Genomic DNA, 14,903 nt, shown 5'->3' with positions numbered 1-14,903 from the left:
CCAGTTTTTGGCAATTATGAATAAAGCTGCTATAAACATTTGTGTGCAGATTTTTTTGTGAGCATAAGTTTTCATTTCTGTAGGGTAGATTTCTAGGATGACACAGTTGGGTTATAGGGTGGCTGTATGATTAAATTTATAAGAAACGGCCAAACTATTTTCTAAAGTGGGTGTACCACCCTGTTTTCCTACCAGCAATGGCTGTAGAAGCTTTAACATTTTAAAAAGAAACTACTTATAAAAAGGCAACTCAGAACACTTAAAGGTTTCTTGAAATCACAGTCACAGTTCATATTCAAGGCCCCAAAAGGCACAATTTACCCTTAAAGCCATAGCCTTAAAGAAAACAAAGGCACATATGGACATACCTGAAGTTTGGTGATGATTTCCTGTTTTGTGAGCTCCACCAACTGGCTATCCTCTACTGCAAAGGCTGGGAAGGAAACCACTGAGAGTAGACTAGCATCAACCTCCTTGGATGTTGAAGCACGGGGCAGTAGTGAATTAAGGATAGACTAAGAAAAGAAGTTAAGTTTATATAAAAGAATGTATTTCTTCTTCCTGTACCGCAGTATCTTATCAACACACATGTTATCACTTGTGAATATGTTTGACAGAATAGAAAAGAACATTCTTTATCTATTTTAAGGTTAGTAAAAACCTTAGCACTGTAAAACTAGTAATTTTTTTGAAACTTTAGTTTTAAAAAATTTATGTGGAAGAGGACCATTCACAAGAAAATCTAGACATTACTCAATATTTAGAACTTAGAAAACCAGCAATTTCTATAAATCATTCCTTATCTTAATTCTGCTCTCAATACTTCCCTATCCTGATTCTTAACCAGTTACTTATGGATAAGGAATACTCTGACATTATTATACCACCCACAGTCCTGTTGCTCCATTAGCAACTATTTAAAAATAAAGTCAAGAGAAAATATAGGTGCTAAGAAGCAGGATAGGGAAGGCTCAGCTCCTCTGCTTTTGACGTATTTTTTTTTTCTGGGAAATTTTGTGTTTTTAAAATTGGAGATGAGTTTATTTTCAATAGGACCCCATGGTATCTAATCAGGGTTTAAAGAAAAGAAGAAAATTCCTCATGCCAATGAGAAAAACCTTAATCTTTCAATACAGAGAGTATTCCTAAGCGAAACTGAAAATATATATTTGCCACTTAAAGTCTAATCTCCAAATATCTAACCCTAGAGCCAACCAGGAAAAGAGAATGTTTCAGAAACAGTAACAAGAATACTAAAAATCTATCATCTCTTGTTTTCTTTATATATTTAGAAAAGGAGATACTCAGAAAGAGAGACTATATCCCTTTGATATGATTGTGGTGGATAATTTCATATAGCATGGTGAGATTCCTTTATAATCTTGGGCTAGAGAACAGGATTATGATCTATTTTACAGCCCATGCTATATCAGGCTTATCTCAGTACAGTATGCTTGCCAAAGATATTTTTGGTACATGGTAATTAATCAGATGATGCATTCTCTCTCATTCAGCCCTCCTTAATCTAAAGCTCATGCTTAAATCTGAGTCTGGGCAAGAATAACATTTGTTATTTCCATTTTCCCTAATCTCTTACCTGGCAATGTTGTACTTCATCAGCCAGGACATGGATAACTGATTGGGGCCCACCTTTCACACCAAACAGATCCAGTTCATCTAACGCTTCCAGGGCTGCCTGTAAGGAGCAAGAAAGAAAAGGACAAGTTTAGCATTAGAAAGATATACATTTCTTCTCCCTATATCCCAGTATCTTATCAACACACATGACATCATTTTTTAATATGTCTGACAGAATACATAATACAGTAACAAACTTTATTCCCAGGACATTCTGAATTTTTCTTTGTCTCCGATATTATATCAAAGAAAGTTAAGGAGTTTGTAGCACTATCAAGTTAAGCATCGTACTTAACCATCATTGTATTCTCTCCTTCTATGAGTTTGACTTCTTCAGAGTCCACATATAAATGAGATATCATGTTTTTTAAAAATAGAATTTATTAATTTCTTGCTTTTCTAAATATATTTTCTGATCATAAAAGTAAAACACACTCCTTATAGAATATTTTGAAAACATAGTGAAGTACAGAGAGGGCAAGAAAATCACCCAAAATAACCACTTTTAACATTTTTGACATGTTTTTTATTAGTTTTTTTTCTATGTCTATTTGTATACAGTTGAGATCACATCTGGTATCCTACTTTTTACAATTAATAATATAGCATAAGTATCTTTCCATGTTACAAACACTATTTTGGCATAGTATTATCTCATATGGCTATAATAAAGTATATTTAGTCATTTACCAATTGTTGGAAATTTAGGTCACCTTTAATTTTGTGCTATTAGTAACAGAACTTTGATAAACATCTCTTGCTAAATTATAAATTCCTTGAAGTCAGGGATTATGTCTTCACTAATATCTAGCACACAGCATGGGATATGGTAGGCTCTCAATAAAGGTTGTCATGCTAACAAAATAACTCTTTGTATTTATTTTGAGTTATTTTGTAAGCATCAATTCCCTGAAATAGAATAATTGGGTAAAAAAGTATGAATAATTTTTAAAACATAATGCTAAATTGCTTTTCTTACAAGTTGTACCAACATAGCTATCACTAGCAGTATATGACAATACCTTCCTTAATGCAAACAATGTATTATCTTAAAATTTTTTCCTAATGTGATAAAAACGGTATATCTGTTGCATTCACGTGCATTAAATTGCTAACAAGATTGAATATTATTTCAAGTATTTATTAGTTATCTGTAATTCCTCAATTATGAGGCAGACTTGATGTAGTCTTAGGGGTAGAAGGCAGTTTTGAAAGTCTTCCCTGAAGAAATGACACCTAAACTGAGACCTATAGGGTAAGTAGAAGTTGGCCAGGCACAAAATACTCATTAATTACTGCCTTAGTATTCCACTCCTTGCCCTGCCCCCACAAACTCACGTCCCTCTCACATATAAGTACATTCATTCTAACCCCATAGCCCCAATATCTTAACTCATTCCAGCACCAAGGATAAAACTCAAAAGTCCAAAATCTCATCTGTGAATCTGAAATCAAAACAAGCTATCAACTTTTAAGATACAATGGTGGTATAAGAGAGACATTCCCAAAGAGAGGAATAGGCAAAAAGAAAGGAGTAACAGGCTTAAAGCAAGTCTTAAACTGAGCATGGCAGACATTAAATCTGAAAGCTGAAGAATAATTTCATTTGACTCCATGCTTGGGTAAGGGTTGGGTCTCTAAGGTCTCAGGCAGCACGGCCCCTATGGCTTTGTTGGGTGCAGGCAGACCTTGCTTGCTGCCAGTGAACCTACAGTTCTGGCATTCCAGTGGTGGTCCTGCCCTAATGGGAACTCTCTGTGGCAGCTGCAACCCCATGTTTCTGCTTCAGTGTTGTTCGAGCAGGGGCTGCCTGTGGTGGTTCCATCCCTGTGAGGAGTCTCCGCCTGGGCCCATAAGCTGTTTGATATATCCTTTGAGATCCAGGTGGAAATTGTCATGCTTCCGCAGTTCTTGCACCCTGTGGGCCTGCAGAATTAACACCACATGGATACCTTCAAGGTTTATCACTTAGACCTTTTGGGGTGGTGGCACAAGCTAAGTGAGCGCTGCAGCAGGGGTGCAGGGAGTAGAGTCCCAAGGCAGTCCTGGGCACAGCCCATAAAGAACACCCCAGGCTTGTCCCCTGAAACTATTCTGCCCTCCTAGGCCTTTGGGCCTGTGATAGAAAAGGCAGCATCTAAGATCTCTGAAATGCCTTTAGGGTCTTTCTTCCATTGTCTTGAGAAATAGCACCTGGCTCGCCTTCATCATGCTGGTAACTCCAAGGTCAAGGGGTCCCATCTGGTGAGGGCTTCTGGCTGGTAGAAACTCTGCAGAGTCCTGAGGTGGAATGGGGTATCACATGATGAGGGAGCCTGAGTGTGCTAGCTCAAGTGTCTCTTCCTTTTCTTATAAAGCCACCAGACCCATTCCCATGATCACCCACTAATCCATTAATCCATGAATGGATTAATGCATTCATGAGGGAAGAACCCACATGATCCAGTCACAGCTTAAAGGCTCCACCTCTCAATACTGCTACATTGGGAATTAAGTTTCAATATGAATTTTGGTGAGGGGGGAGCCACAAACATTCAAGTCAGCAATTATAAAAGGAAAATAGAAAATTTATAGTGGAGAAACCTGGCAGATATCACTTTAGTGAAGTCATAAAAAATAACATCAACAGTAATGAGACAAATTCACATCATGTGCTTCCTGATGATAAAGGAAGGACACAGACTCACCTCTGTGGTATTCTTGCCAAAAACACATAACCTAAATGTAATCGCGAGGAAATATCACATGAAATCAAATCAAGGAACATTCTATAAAATAACTGACCTGTACTCTTTAAAAATGCTAAGGTCATGAAAGACAAGTAAAAACTGAGGCACTATTCCAGACCGAAGAAGCCTAAAGAGACATTACAATTAAATGTAATATGTTATCTTAGACTGGATCCTGGATCACAAGATTTTTTTTTTTTTTTTTTTTTGCTATAAATCACATTATTGGGACAACTAAAGAAATTCGAATGGGCCATGTCAATTAAGCTGGCAGTATAATGCCAGTGTTCATTTCCTGATTTTAATGCTTATACCATGGTTATAAAAGAGTCTTTGAGGAAATCCACACTGAAATATTTAGGAGTAATGGGGCATCATGTCTGCAATATACTGTCTACTGGTTCAGAAAAAAATAATTGTGTATGTGTGTTGTGTTTAATCAGAGAAAAATATAAAGCATATATTAATAAGTGGGGAACTTGGGTGAAGGGTACTACATAGGAATTATTTGTAAAATTATTGTAATTTTAAGTCAGAAAAGATTACAAAAGTAAAAAAATTTAAGTGGTAAAACACTTTAAATCAAATATACAAAAATATTGATAATATCCAGTTAGTGAGGGTTTGAGAAAAATGGCAAAAAAGCTCTATATGTAAACTTGTAATAATAAGTACCAGTGCAAAAAGAAATAGATTGTAATAACATGTTCTCAATGTTTGTTTCCAAAGGTATTTCTCTGTCAAACACTTTTATTCACAAAAGAAACAGCTGATGATAAAAACAAAAGAAAAATGACATCTGTGGTATATAATGGCATATATCTATCATATGAGGATGGGGAAATGTAAACTAATAGAACTTTTTTTGAAGGGCAATTTTAAAGTACATATCCCTTAATCTAAGGGTTCCACTTTTAGGAGTTTTTCCTATAAAAATGTTTGTGTAAATTTACCTGGATGTATGTACAAGGATCTTCACTAAAGCATTTTCTGGAATACTAAAAGATAAAGACAATTCTGTCAATGGAACAATTATTAAATACTGTATAGCAGCTGAAAAGAATGAACTAAATTTGTCTGTATAAAATGACATGGAAGGATATTTGATTACATTGTTCAGTGCACTATAAGATTGTTTGACCAGTCATGGTGGCTCACGCCTGTAATCCCAACACTGTAGGAGGCTGGGCGGGTGGATCACCTGAGGTCAGGAGTTCAAGACCAGCCTGGATAACATGGCAAAACCCTGTCTCTACTAAAAATACAGAAAAATTAGCTGGGTATGGTGGCAGAGGCCTGTAGTCCCAGCTACTCAGAAGGCTGAGGCAGGAGAATCTCTTAAACCCAGAAGTGGAGGTTGCAGTGAGCCAAGATCACACCACTGCACTCCAGCCTGGGCAACAGAGCAAGACTCCATCTCCAAAAAAAAAAAAAAAAAAGATTGTTGAATGAAAAAATCAGGTTACATAGAAGTAGGTATAGTACGAGCTCATTAAAAAATATCTATACTACTTGGGTAATTTAAAATACATTAAATATGTAAAAATTTTACCAAGGGATAAATATTTTATAGGCACAAAGTTCCATATATATATTTACCAATTCAACTGTATAAATTATATAATTCAAATTTTCTATAATCTTATTTCTGGTTTACTGCATGTGTCACAGCTGGGCAGTATTTTTGTTAAATTATTTCCTTATAATTGTTTCTGTTTTACCTTGTGTTTCTAATATGTCTGTATTAATTAAAACGATATTCTAGAACAGACATTCTCATTATGAGTTGTGCCTTTTAAAATTCTACTGTAGGCCAGGTACAGTGGCTCATGCCTGTAATCCCAGCACTTTGGGAGGCCAAAGTGGGCAGATCATGAGATCAGGAGTTCAAGAACAGCCGGGCCAACATGGTGAAACCCTGTCTTTACTAAAAATACAAAAAAAAAAAAAATTAGCTGGGTGTGGTGGTACCCACCTGTAATCCCAGCTACTCGGGAGGCTGAGGCAGGAGAATGGCTTGAACCCGGAAAGTGGAGGTTGCAGTGAGCTGAGATTGCAGTGCTGCACTCCAGCCTGGATGACGGAGTGAGACTGCATCTCAAAATAATAATAACAATAATAAAATAAAATAAAATTTGGTTGTGACTCCCTTTGTCCTCTTTGTTCCATGTAATATTTTTTACTTTGAATTCTACTTCATTTGACATTCACATAGTCACCCTAGCTCTTTTTTATGTTTGTCAGACTGTATTTTGCTCATCCTTCTGTTTTTAATCTTTCTGTATCATTTTGTTTAGAGCTCTTATAGACAGCATATATTGGCTCTCCTTTTATTTTTTAAAATCAATCTATGTCTTTGCATATTAGTAGGAGAGACTAAGTCATGCATATTTCTCATAATGGATACGTTTGATCCTATTCCTGCTATCTTATTGTATGCCTTCTTGCTGTTTCCAGAGAAGAGTGGGTAGGATGTAAAGGTAGAGCCAAGTTGAACGGTAATGCTGCTGCTGATGATGATGATTTGGGGGATGCAGGAGAATAAAGAGGATAGAGGACTGAGAGATGGTTCCTTGATATAAAGCTTGGTCAACTGGTAAATGGAAGAAATAAAAGCCTTCTTTTGCTTGTTTTTGTAATGTTAGAGATGATTAATTTAGTTTAAGTCCTTTCAAGTCCTTATAGGATATAAGTAGAGACATGCCACAAAAACAGTTGGATATCAAATCTGCAGCTTATGAAAGTTCTCATCTACATATCCATGGTTCTACAGGAAAATATGAATTTTGCCTGTGTAAAATAATAATTAATTTGATTATGGTCCACACTCACATTAAGTTTTATCTATGACAAAGGGACACCAGACTTCCTTTCCCCATACTTAGTACAAGCAAGAAAGGAAAATTACCTTTGCCATTCCAACTGAACTGGCATTCAATTCTGAGATTCCTTGGTTGGTCTTGTCTCCACGTTCCCATATCCCGAAGTCCTGACATAAAATAATCAATATACCGTTAGCAAGTCATAACTACTAAACACTTTCTAGATGCATAACCCTTGAATAAAAGACATTAGGAGTAACTAATTTGCCATACATATGTATACCCACAATGCTTATTAAGGAGATGCCAATGCTTATTAAGGAGTTGGGTGGTCCCTGCAGCTACTTTGCCAGTAGCTTTAAATTCTACTGGTGCCTCCAAGCAGTTGGAAGACTCCTCAACAGTTAATCAGGAGGGCTAAGAACTATAACTCAGTCTATCTGGAGAGGTGTTTCTCAAAATTTTTCATTAAATCAAATACCCAGTAGATCTGGAAGATGGAGCCTAAATAGCAGCCCAATATTTTATCTTAAATGTTCATTCTAATTTTACTCTCTTTTGGCACTGACAATGTACCATGCACTAACTTATGCACTTTACATTATTATCTTCCTTAATCTTTACATTTTATAGATGATGAAACTGATGATGCAAAGAGAAGTTAAGTGACTCACTCAGTCACGTGGCTAATAAGTGACAGAGCCAGGATTAGAGTCCAAGTAATCTTCCTCCAAAGCCTACCCTCTTAGCCAGAGCTCTATAAATCCCCTCAATCATATAACTTTTAAAATTATTTTAAAAAACTTTTTATTTTGGAATAACTTTAGGCTTATAGAAAAGTTGCAAAAATACTACAAAAAGTTCCCATATGCCTTTCACTTAGCTTCCCCTGATATTAACATCTAACATAAACTTAGTTAAAGTTAAGAAATTAATATTGGCACAATACTATTAAACAAACTATGGACTTTATTTATTTGGATTTTACCAGTTTTTCCACCAATGGCCTTTTTACATTTCAGGATCCAATCCTGAATTTCATGCTGCATTTGTTATGTTTCCTTAAGTCTCTTCCAATCAATGACAGTTCCTCAAGTCTTGTCTTTTGTGACCCTGATACTTTTTGAAGATTAGTAATCAGGTATTTAGTAGATTTCCCTCAAGTTGGGTTTGCTTAATGTTTTCTCATGATTAGACTGAGATTATCCATTTGGGGCAAGAATATGTATTACAGACATTATGCTGTGTCCTTCTCAGTGCATCATAGCAGGGATATACGATGCTGATACATCTTATTACTGGTGATATTAACCTTCATCACTTGGTTAATGTGATGTCTGCTGGGTTTCTCAATTCTACTGTTACTAATTTTTCCTTTGTAATTAATAAATATCTTGAGAGAGATACTTTAGGACTATGCAAATATCTTGTTTCTCTCAAATATTAACCCACCAATTCAGCATCCACTGATGGATCTTGCCAGAAATAATTACAGTGGTGCTTTAATGGTGATTTTCTAGTTCTCTTCGTTACTCCTACAGCCATTAGTTGCAATTCCTCTCTAAGGAAGAGCTGTCCCTTCTCTCCCATTTATTTATTTATTCAGTTATTTATATTGCTATGAACTTACAGATATTAAGGTTTTCTCTGGTTTATAATAAAACACTATCACTATTTATTTTGTTGTTCAAACTGTTACAACTTTGGTCATTGGGTATTCTGTCAGGTTGGCTCCTGTGACTGTTTGACATGGCTTATTCCTTTTTGATCATGGCTGAGCATGGTAGGTTCTGCCTGCAATCCCAGAAACTTAGGATGCTGAGGTTGGAGGATTACTTGAGCCCAGGAGTTTGAGACCAGCCTGGGCAACATAGTAAGACTCTGTCTCTACAAATTTGTTTTAATTAGCCAGGCATGATGGTGCATGTCTGTAGTTCCAACTACTAGGGAGGATGAAGTGGAAAGATAGCTTGAGTCCAGGAGGTTGAAACTGCAGTAAGCCACGACTGTGCCACTGCATTCTAGCCTGGGCAACAAAGAGAGGTCCTGTCTCAAACAAAACAAAACACTCCCTTTTTGAACACTTCTTCACTTTTTGGCACTGAAAGATGCTCCAATCTTATCTCATATTTTCCCTGGCATAGCCCTGGAATCAACCACTTTCATAAGAAGCCCTGTTTATTTCATCAGAAAACGATAGTCAGAATTCAAGACCTGGGCACTGGGTATGCTCATTATCACTGAAGTGTCATTGCTTCTAGGCCCTCTCATTGAATGGAACTTGGAAACAGACATGTACACACATGTGTATGTGCATGTACATACACACACACACACACACACACACCCCTTCCCACACACATCTCTATATCTACCTTTAATTACTTTTCATGCCAAATCTCTGAGTTAAAGTGAAGTTTCAGGAAGGTAAGCCATATTTAACCTATGGCTGGCCTTACCTGTCTCAAAATCCAGCTCCATTCTAGTTTGTTCAGCAAAGGTTAGAGTTATGAGAATAAAGAAATACCATTAATTCTACTGTTATAATCATTGGATGTAATGGAGAGGCCAAAGAACCCTAGCTTTTGCACTGAACCACAGCAGTCCTGTGGTATCAGAAGCAAAGCCATCAGTCAACAAATAATGTCTGCTTGCATAAAATTGTCTATGTTATATTTGTGCTTCTGGTGAAAATGGAGTAACAGGTTCCAGACTTACCCTCCCACCTGCAACAACTAAAAAACTATTTATAACATAATGGTTTTCAATACAATGAAGATCCCACAATGAAGGGCAGTGATTTCTGAGAAAGGGCAGCAAATGGATGAGTCCAATGACTGTCCCAGCTTACTGTTGCAAGAGTTTCCAGGTCACAACAAAGGGAGAAGAAAATTAAACAGGGCCTAGCAGACTCCCTGAGTTAAGGAAATTGAGCTGAGAGTACAGAGACACCAAGGTAACCATAATTTGCAAGACAGATTAACAGGGAAGAGAGAGCTACACAGAGAACCACAGAAATCTGCAGAAGATACCCCTCAAATATTCAGCAGAACAATGAAAAATGCATGTAAGGGAGAAATTACTTGAAGCTGGGGAAAGAACCACCGAAGAGAATTAGAGGGAAAAAATACCTAGTGCTCACACAGGACAAGAAATAGTGCCTGTTCCAACAAGCCAGACTATAAAACTTCATAATTCAGGGGCATAGGGTAGAGTATTCAGAATGGTCTAACCTATGTAGTGGGGGATAATTAGCCCCAGACTAGACATGACTCTGGACTCACGTAACACATTTTAAAAGTAATAAAGGATTAAACTGTTTCAACTAGATTAACTAGGTCCCTGAACAAAGCTCAGGAATATTTACAGAAATACAACCATACCTAGGATGCAACAAGGTAAGATTCGTGATTTCTTTCATCCAGTAAAAAATTACTAGGCATGCAAAGAAGCAGGAAAACATAGCCCATAATGAGACAAATCAATCAACTGAAACCAACCTGGAACTGACACAGATGGTAGAATACTCAGACAAGGACATTAAAGCATGTATTATAACTGTATTCCACACATTCAGAAAGTTTAGTCGATACATGGAAGATAGAAAAATAGACTCAAATTCAACTTTTAGTGATAAAACTATATCTGAGCTGAAAAGTACACTGGGTGGGATTAGTGACAAATTAGACATTGCAAATAAAAAGATTAGTGAAGTCGAAGGCATCGTAATAGAAGCTATCCAAAATGGAACACAAAGGGAAAAAAGAATTTGAAAAACTAGACAGTACATCTGTGAGCTGTGGGACAACATAACACAGCCTAATACACATGTTACTGAATACCTGAAGGAAGGGGGGGCAACATAAAAACAATAAGAAGAAATTATTGCTGAAAACTTTTGATGAAAACTATATATGCACAGATCCATGGAGCTAAATAAACCCTAAACAGAAGCAATATGAAGGAAATTACACCAAGGGATATCATAATCAAAGTGTTTAAAGTCAGTAATAAGAGAAACGTTTCTTTTGAGACCGAGTTTCACTTTTGTTGCCCAGGCTGGAGTACAATGGCGCAATCTCAGCTCACCACAACCTCAGCCTCCCGAGTTCAAGCAATTTTGCTGCCTCGGCCTCCAGAGTAGCTGGGATTACAGGCATGCGCTACCATGCCTGGCTAATTTTGTATTTTTAGTAGAGACGGGGTTTCTCCATGTTGGTCAGGCTGGTCTCGAACTCCCAACCTCAGGTGATCCGCCCGCCTCGGCCTCCCAACGTGCAGGGATGACAGGCATGAGCCACTGTGCCAGGCCATAAAAAAAAACTTTTTAAAGCAGACGGCAGGGAAAGGCACATTTATGTAGAGGAACAAAGATAAGGTTGACAACAAATTTGTCATCAGAAACAATAAAGGCAAGAAGACAGTGGAGCAACATTTTTAAAGTACTGAAAGACAAAAATATCTGCCATCATAAAATTTTACACCTAGTGAAAATATTTTTCAAATATGAAGACAAAATAAAGATTTCTTCAGGTATACAAAAGCTGAAATAATTCATCACTAGAAGAATGATGAAATGTTAAAGGAAGTTTTTCAAGCAGAAGGAAATGATACCAGTTAGAAATCTGAATCTACATGAAGGGCAACATAGTGAAAACTTGTCTATACAAAAAATACAAAAATTAGCTGGGTGTGGTGGTGTGTGCCTGTAGTCTCAGCTACTCAGGAGTCTGAGGTGGGAGGATCACCTGAGCCTGGGAGTTTGAGGCTGCAGTGAGCCATGATCGTGCCACTGCACTCCAGCCTGGGTGACAGACCAAAACAGAAACAGAAATGGAAACAAAGCAAAGGGGTAGGCAGAGAAAATATCTTTGGTGGTATGTCTCCAGTATTGTCCTGGAGTAATTGACTGCATTTATATACTCAATGAATAATAATAACTTTTGTACTTTTATGGAGGTATAACTGATATACAAAAAACTGCACATATTTAAAGTATACAACTTGATTAATTTTGATACATGTTTACATGCATGAAACTATGATCACAATAATGAATATTTGTAAAATTTCCCAGTCTCCTCATGCTCTTCTGTAATTCATCTCTCCATCTGCTCCTGTCCTGAGGCCATGATGGATCTGCTTTCTATCACTATAGGTTTCTAGAATTTTATGTGAGTGGAATCATACAGTCTGTACATTTTTTGTCTGACTTCTTTCACTAAGCACAATGCCTTCGAGATTCACCTGCTGATGCATGATCAACAGTTCATTCCTTTCTATTGATGAGTAGTATTCCATTTTATGGATATACCACAATTTGTTTATCCATTTACTTGCTGATAGATATATGGGTTATTTCCAGTTTGGGAGATTATGAATAAAGTTTCAATGAACAACAACAAAAAGCTGTCTACATTAGACTGAAGAAGAAAAAACACATTCCTGTATAGTGTCTAACTTAATATTTTATGCAGAGAAGATGTTAAATATATTATAATTTAACAGAAATCTACCTCATATGGTAGTTGTAAGGAAAAATAACTTGTTTGTATTATAAACACTGGATCAACACCTACAGATAATATTAAAAACATGATTAAATTTTATTTCTACATAGCTAACTGACCCAGAATACAACCTAGCTATCTTGCTCTCAAGACCTTATATCATTAAAATAAGACCACAATTTAGCCCAGATTGCCAAATACATACCATGAGATATCACAAAGTTAGAAAGGAATGAAAGCATAGCATCTTGACCCTCTTGTCTCTGTAACCCCCTTGAGGAGAAGGCATAGGATGACAGGTCTTAGTAAAGAAAGAGGCTAAAGACAAGTTCTGCCAGAAGCCTTTTAGGTCAGTTCACTATAAGCAGTAGCATTAAGAAAACAACTGAGTTGCCCAGTATTTCGAAAACAAAAACATCATATGTCTAAAACCCATTCCAAAATGAGTACTTACAGCAGTTTTATATGCAGCTTCAATGTAAAACACAAGGTTCTGTATGAAGCTAACTTCATCCAGGTTGTGGATGATATGGAGTCCTGAGGAAAAAGGGAATAAAGATACAGAGCTGGTAAATTATCACTATAAGCTTTATAGGCAGCCATAGTGACTAAGTGACCTCACTACTCCCAAGTAATTGTATTCCTGCTTAGGAACAATGGAAGGCACTCTGATCTTAAACTACAAAAACAAGACCACAAACAAGTCCTAGGCTAGTCTCCAACTAAGTGAGATATGAGCATATTTCAACATGGAAGAATTTTAACTGTTGTTTACAGATTTTACCAAAAAGTAAAATCTGATTCTATAGGTAACTAATTTACAATATGCTTAAATGTACAAACCTAAGCACTTGGGGAAAAAAAGACAAATATTTCAAAAATGAGCTGGAAGGGGTCTAAATACTAAGCAAGAAATAGATAAAATTATGATTTTAAGGAGGACTTAAATTGCATTTTTAAGTAAAAATGATAATTATTCTAAATGTAAGCCATACAAATATATCATAGGTTATACACAGAGTGTTTTACATGAATTAGTCATTTAATTTTTACCACAACCCCAAGAGGTAAGCACCTCTATTTTCTCCATGAGGCTTAAAGGAGTTAAAAATTTGTCTAAGGTCATGTAACTAACAAATAGTGGAACCAGGATCCAATTGACTGTCGATTTCAGTTTCATTTCAGAGAATGCCGAATGCAGTTTCATTAGGAGGTAAGATGCTATACTGCCTCCTCATATGTATAATATGACCCATTTTTGCTTAAAAACTCCTCTCTTTATGCCTCCCCCCTCAAACATACAGAACTACAAAAATATATACCAGGAGGATGTTAGTTAATAGCAGTTATCTTTGGTGGTGAGATTCAAGGTAGTTTTATTTTATCTTTTCTGGACATCTTTGCAATTATACAGTATTCTACAAGAAACCGTTGCTACTTTTGTAATTTAAAAAGTTATATTAAAAAGCAAAATTATAATAAATCAGAAAACTGTAGGATATATTTCATAAAATTTTATACAAAATTACTAAATCTTGAGCACTAAAACTTTTTGTACATGTAAAATTTACTAAGCAATTAACTTTTAATATACCTCTTTTATAATAATAAATATTACTGTGTACATATTATCTAAATACTTTGTTTAGACGACTTGATTCTAAACTAAGAAATCATTTCAGAATTTAAAAATCAGGAAGCTAATTTTTCCTTTCCAGTCTCTATGACAAGCAGGAAGAAGTAGTGAACATCAGGCTAGCTATAGAGACTAAACTTTTAAGTCTCTCATATTTTTCTGGTGGAGGTTATTCTATCTAAACAAAATTTTTTTTATCCGCATTTGTCACAAAAACAGATGTGTTGGTTTAATGGAAAGGAGTACACGTGCCAGCTATGCAATAGTGTTATAGTCAGAAAAAAACAAGAATTTCCATTTTGCTCAACAGTGGGCATTTCTAGAGCAATTAGATCTAGGTGACAAAAAGTCCTTAAAAGGGCTTGAGAATAGAAAAGTCCTCTCACATTCTTAGAAGCATGATGCAAAATGATTGTCAAATTTTTCTTAATGTCAGCTCTCAAATGAACTCCACTGTGAATGTCCTGAACACCCATTACAGTTCAGAAAGAATTCTTAGAACTAACGCACTCTTCATAAGTCAGCCCTTAGTAATAGTCTTCCATGAAAAAAATCAAACTGTACCAAA

The 14,903-nt window shown here is 36.2% G+C and overlaps 1 protein-coding gene across 5 annotated transcripts in view; it reads right to left on the bottom strand.

Annotated features, from left to right (window-relative positions):
* Positions 1–14,903, bottom strand: part of PHKA1 (phosphorylase kinase regulatory subunit alpha 1) — a 125,215-nt gene that overhangs the window by 80,629 nt on the left and 29,683 nt on the right. For all 5 annotated transcript variants that reach the window (XM_064368944.1, XM_064368946.1, XM_064368948.1 and 2 more), the window contains exons 5-8: positions 13,154–13,236; positions 7,276–7,356; positions 1,598–1,696; positions 369–515 (exon numbers count right to left, since the gene is read on the bottom strand). In XM_064368944.1, the coding sequence (XP_064225014.1) occupies positions 369–515; positions 1,598–1,696; positions 7,276–7,356; positions 13,154–13,236 (410 nt within the window). The remainder of the gene's footprint in view (positions 1–368; positions 516–1,597; positions 1,697–7,275; positions 7,357–13,153; positions 13,237–14,903) is intronic.

Source organism: Aotus nancymaae, unplaced genomic scaffold (genome assembly GCF_030222135.1).
Source record: "Aotus nancymaae isolate 86718 unplaced genomic scaffold, 86718_ANA_hifiasm-v0.15.2.pri h1tg000081l, whole genome shotgun sequence".
NCBI lineage: Eukaryota > Metazoa > Chordata > Mammalia > Primates > Aotidae > Aotus > Aotus nancymaae.
Note: the sequence above shows the minus strand (reverse complement) of the source record. Positions and strands in the feature narration are given on the sequence as shown.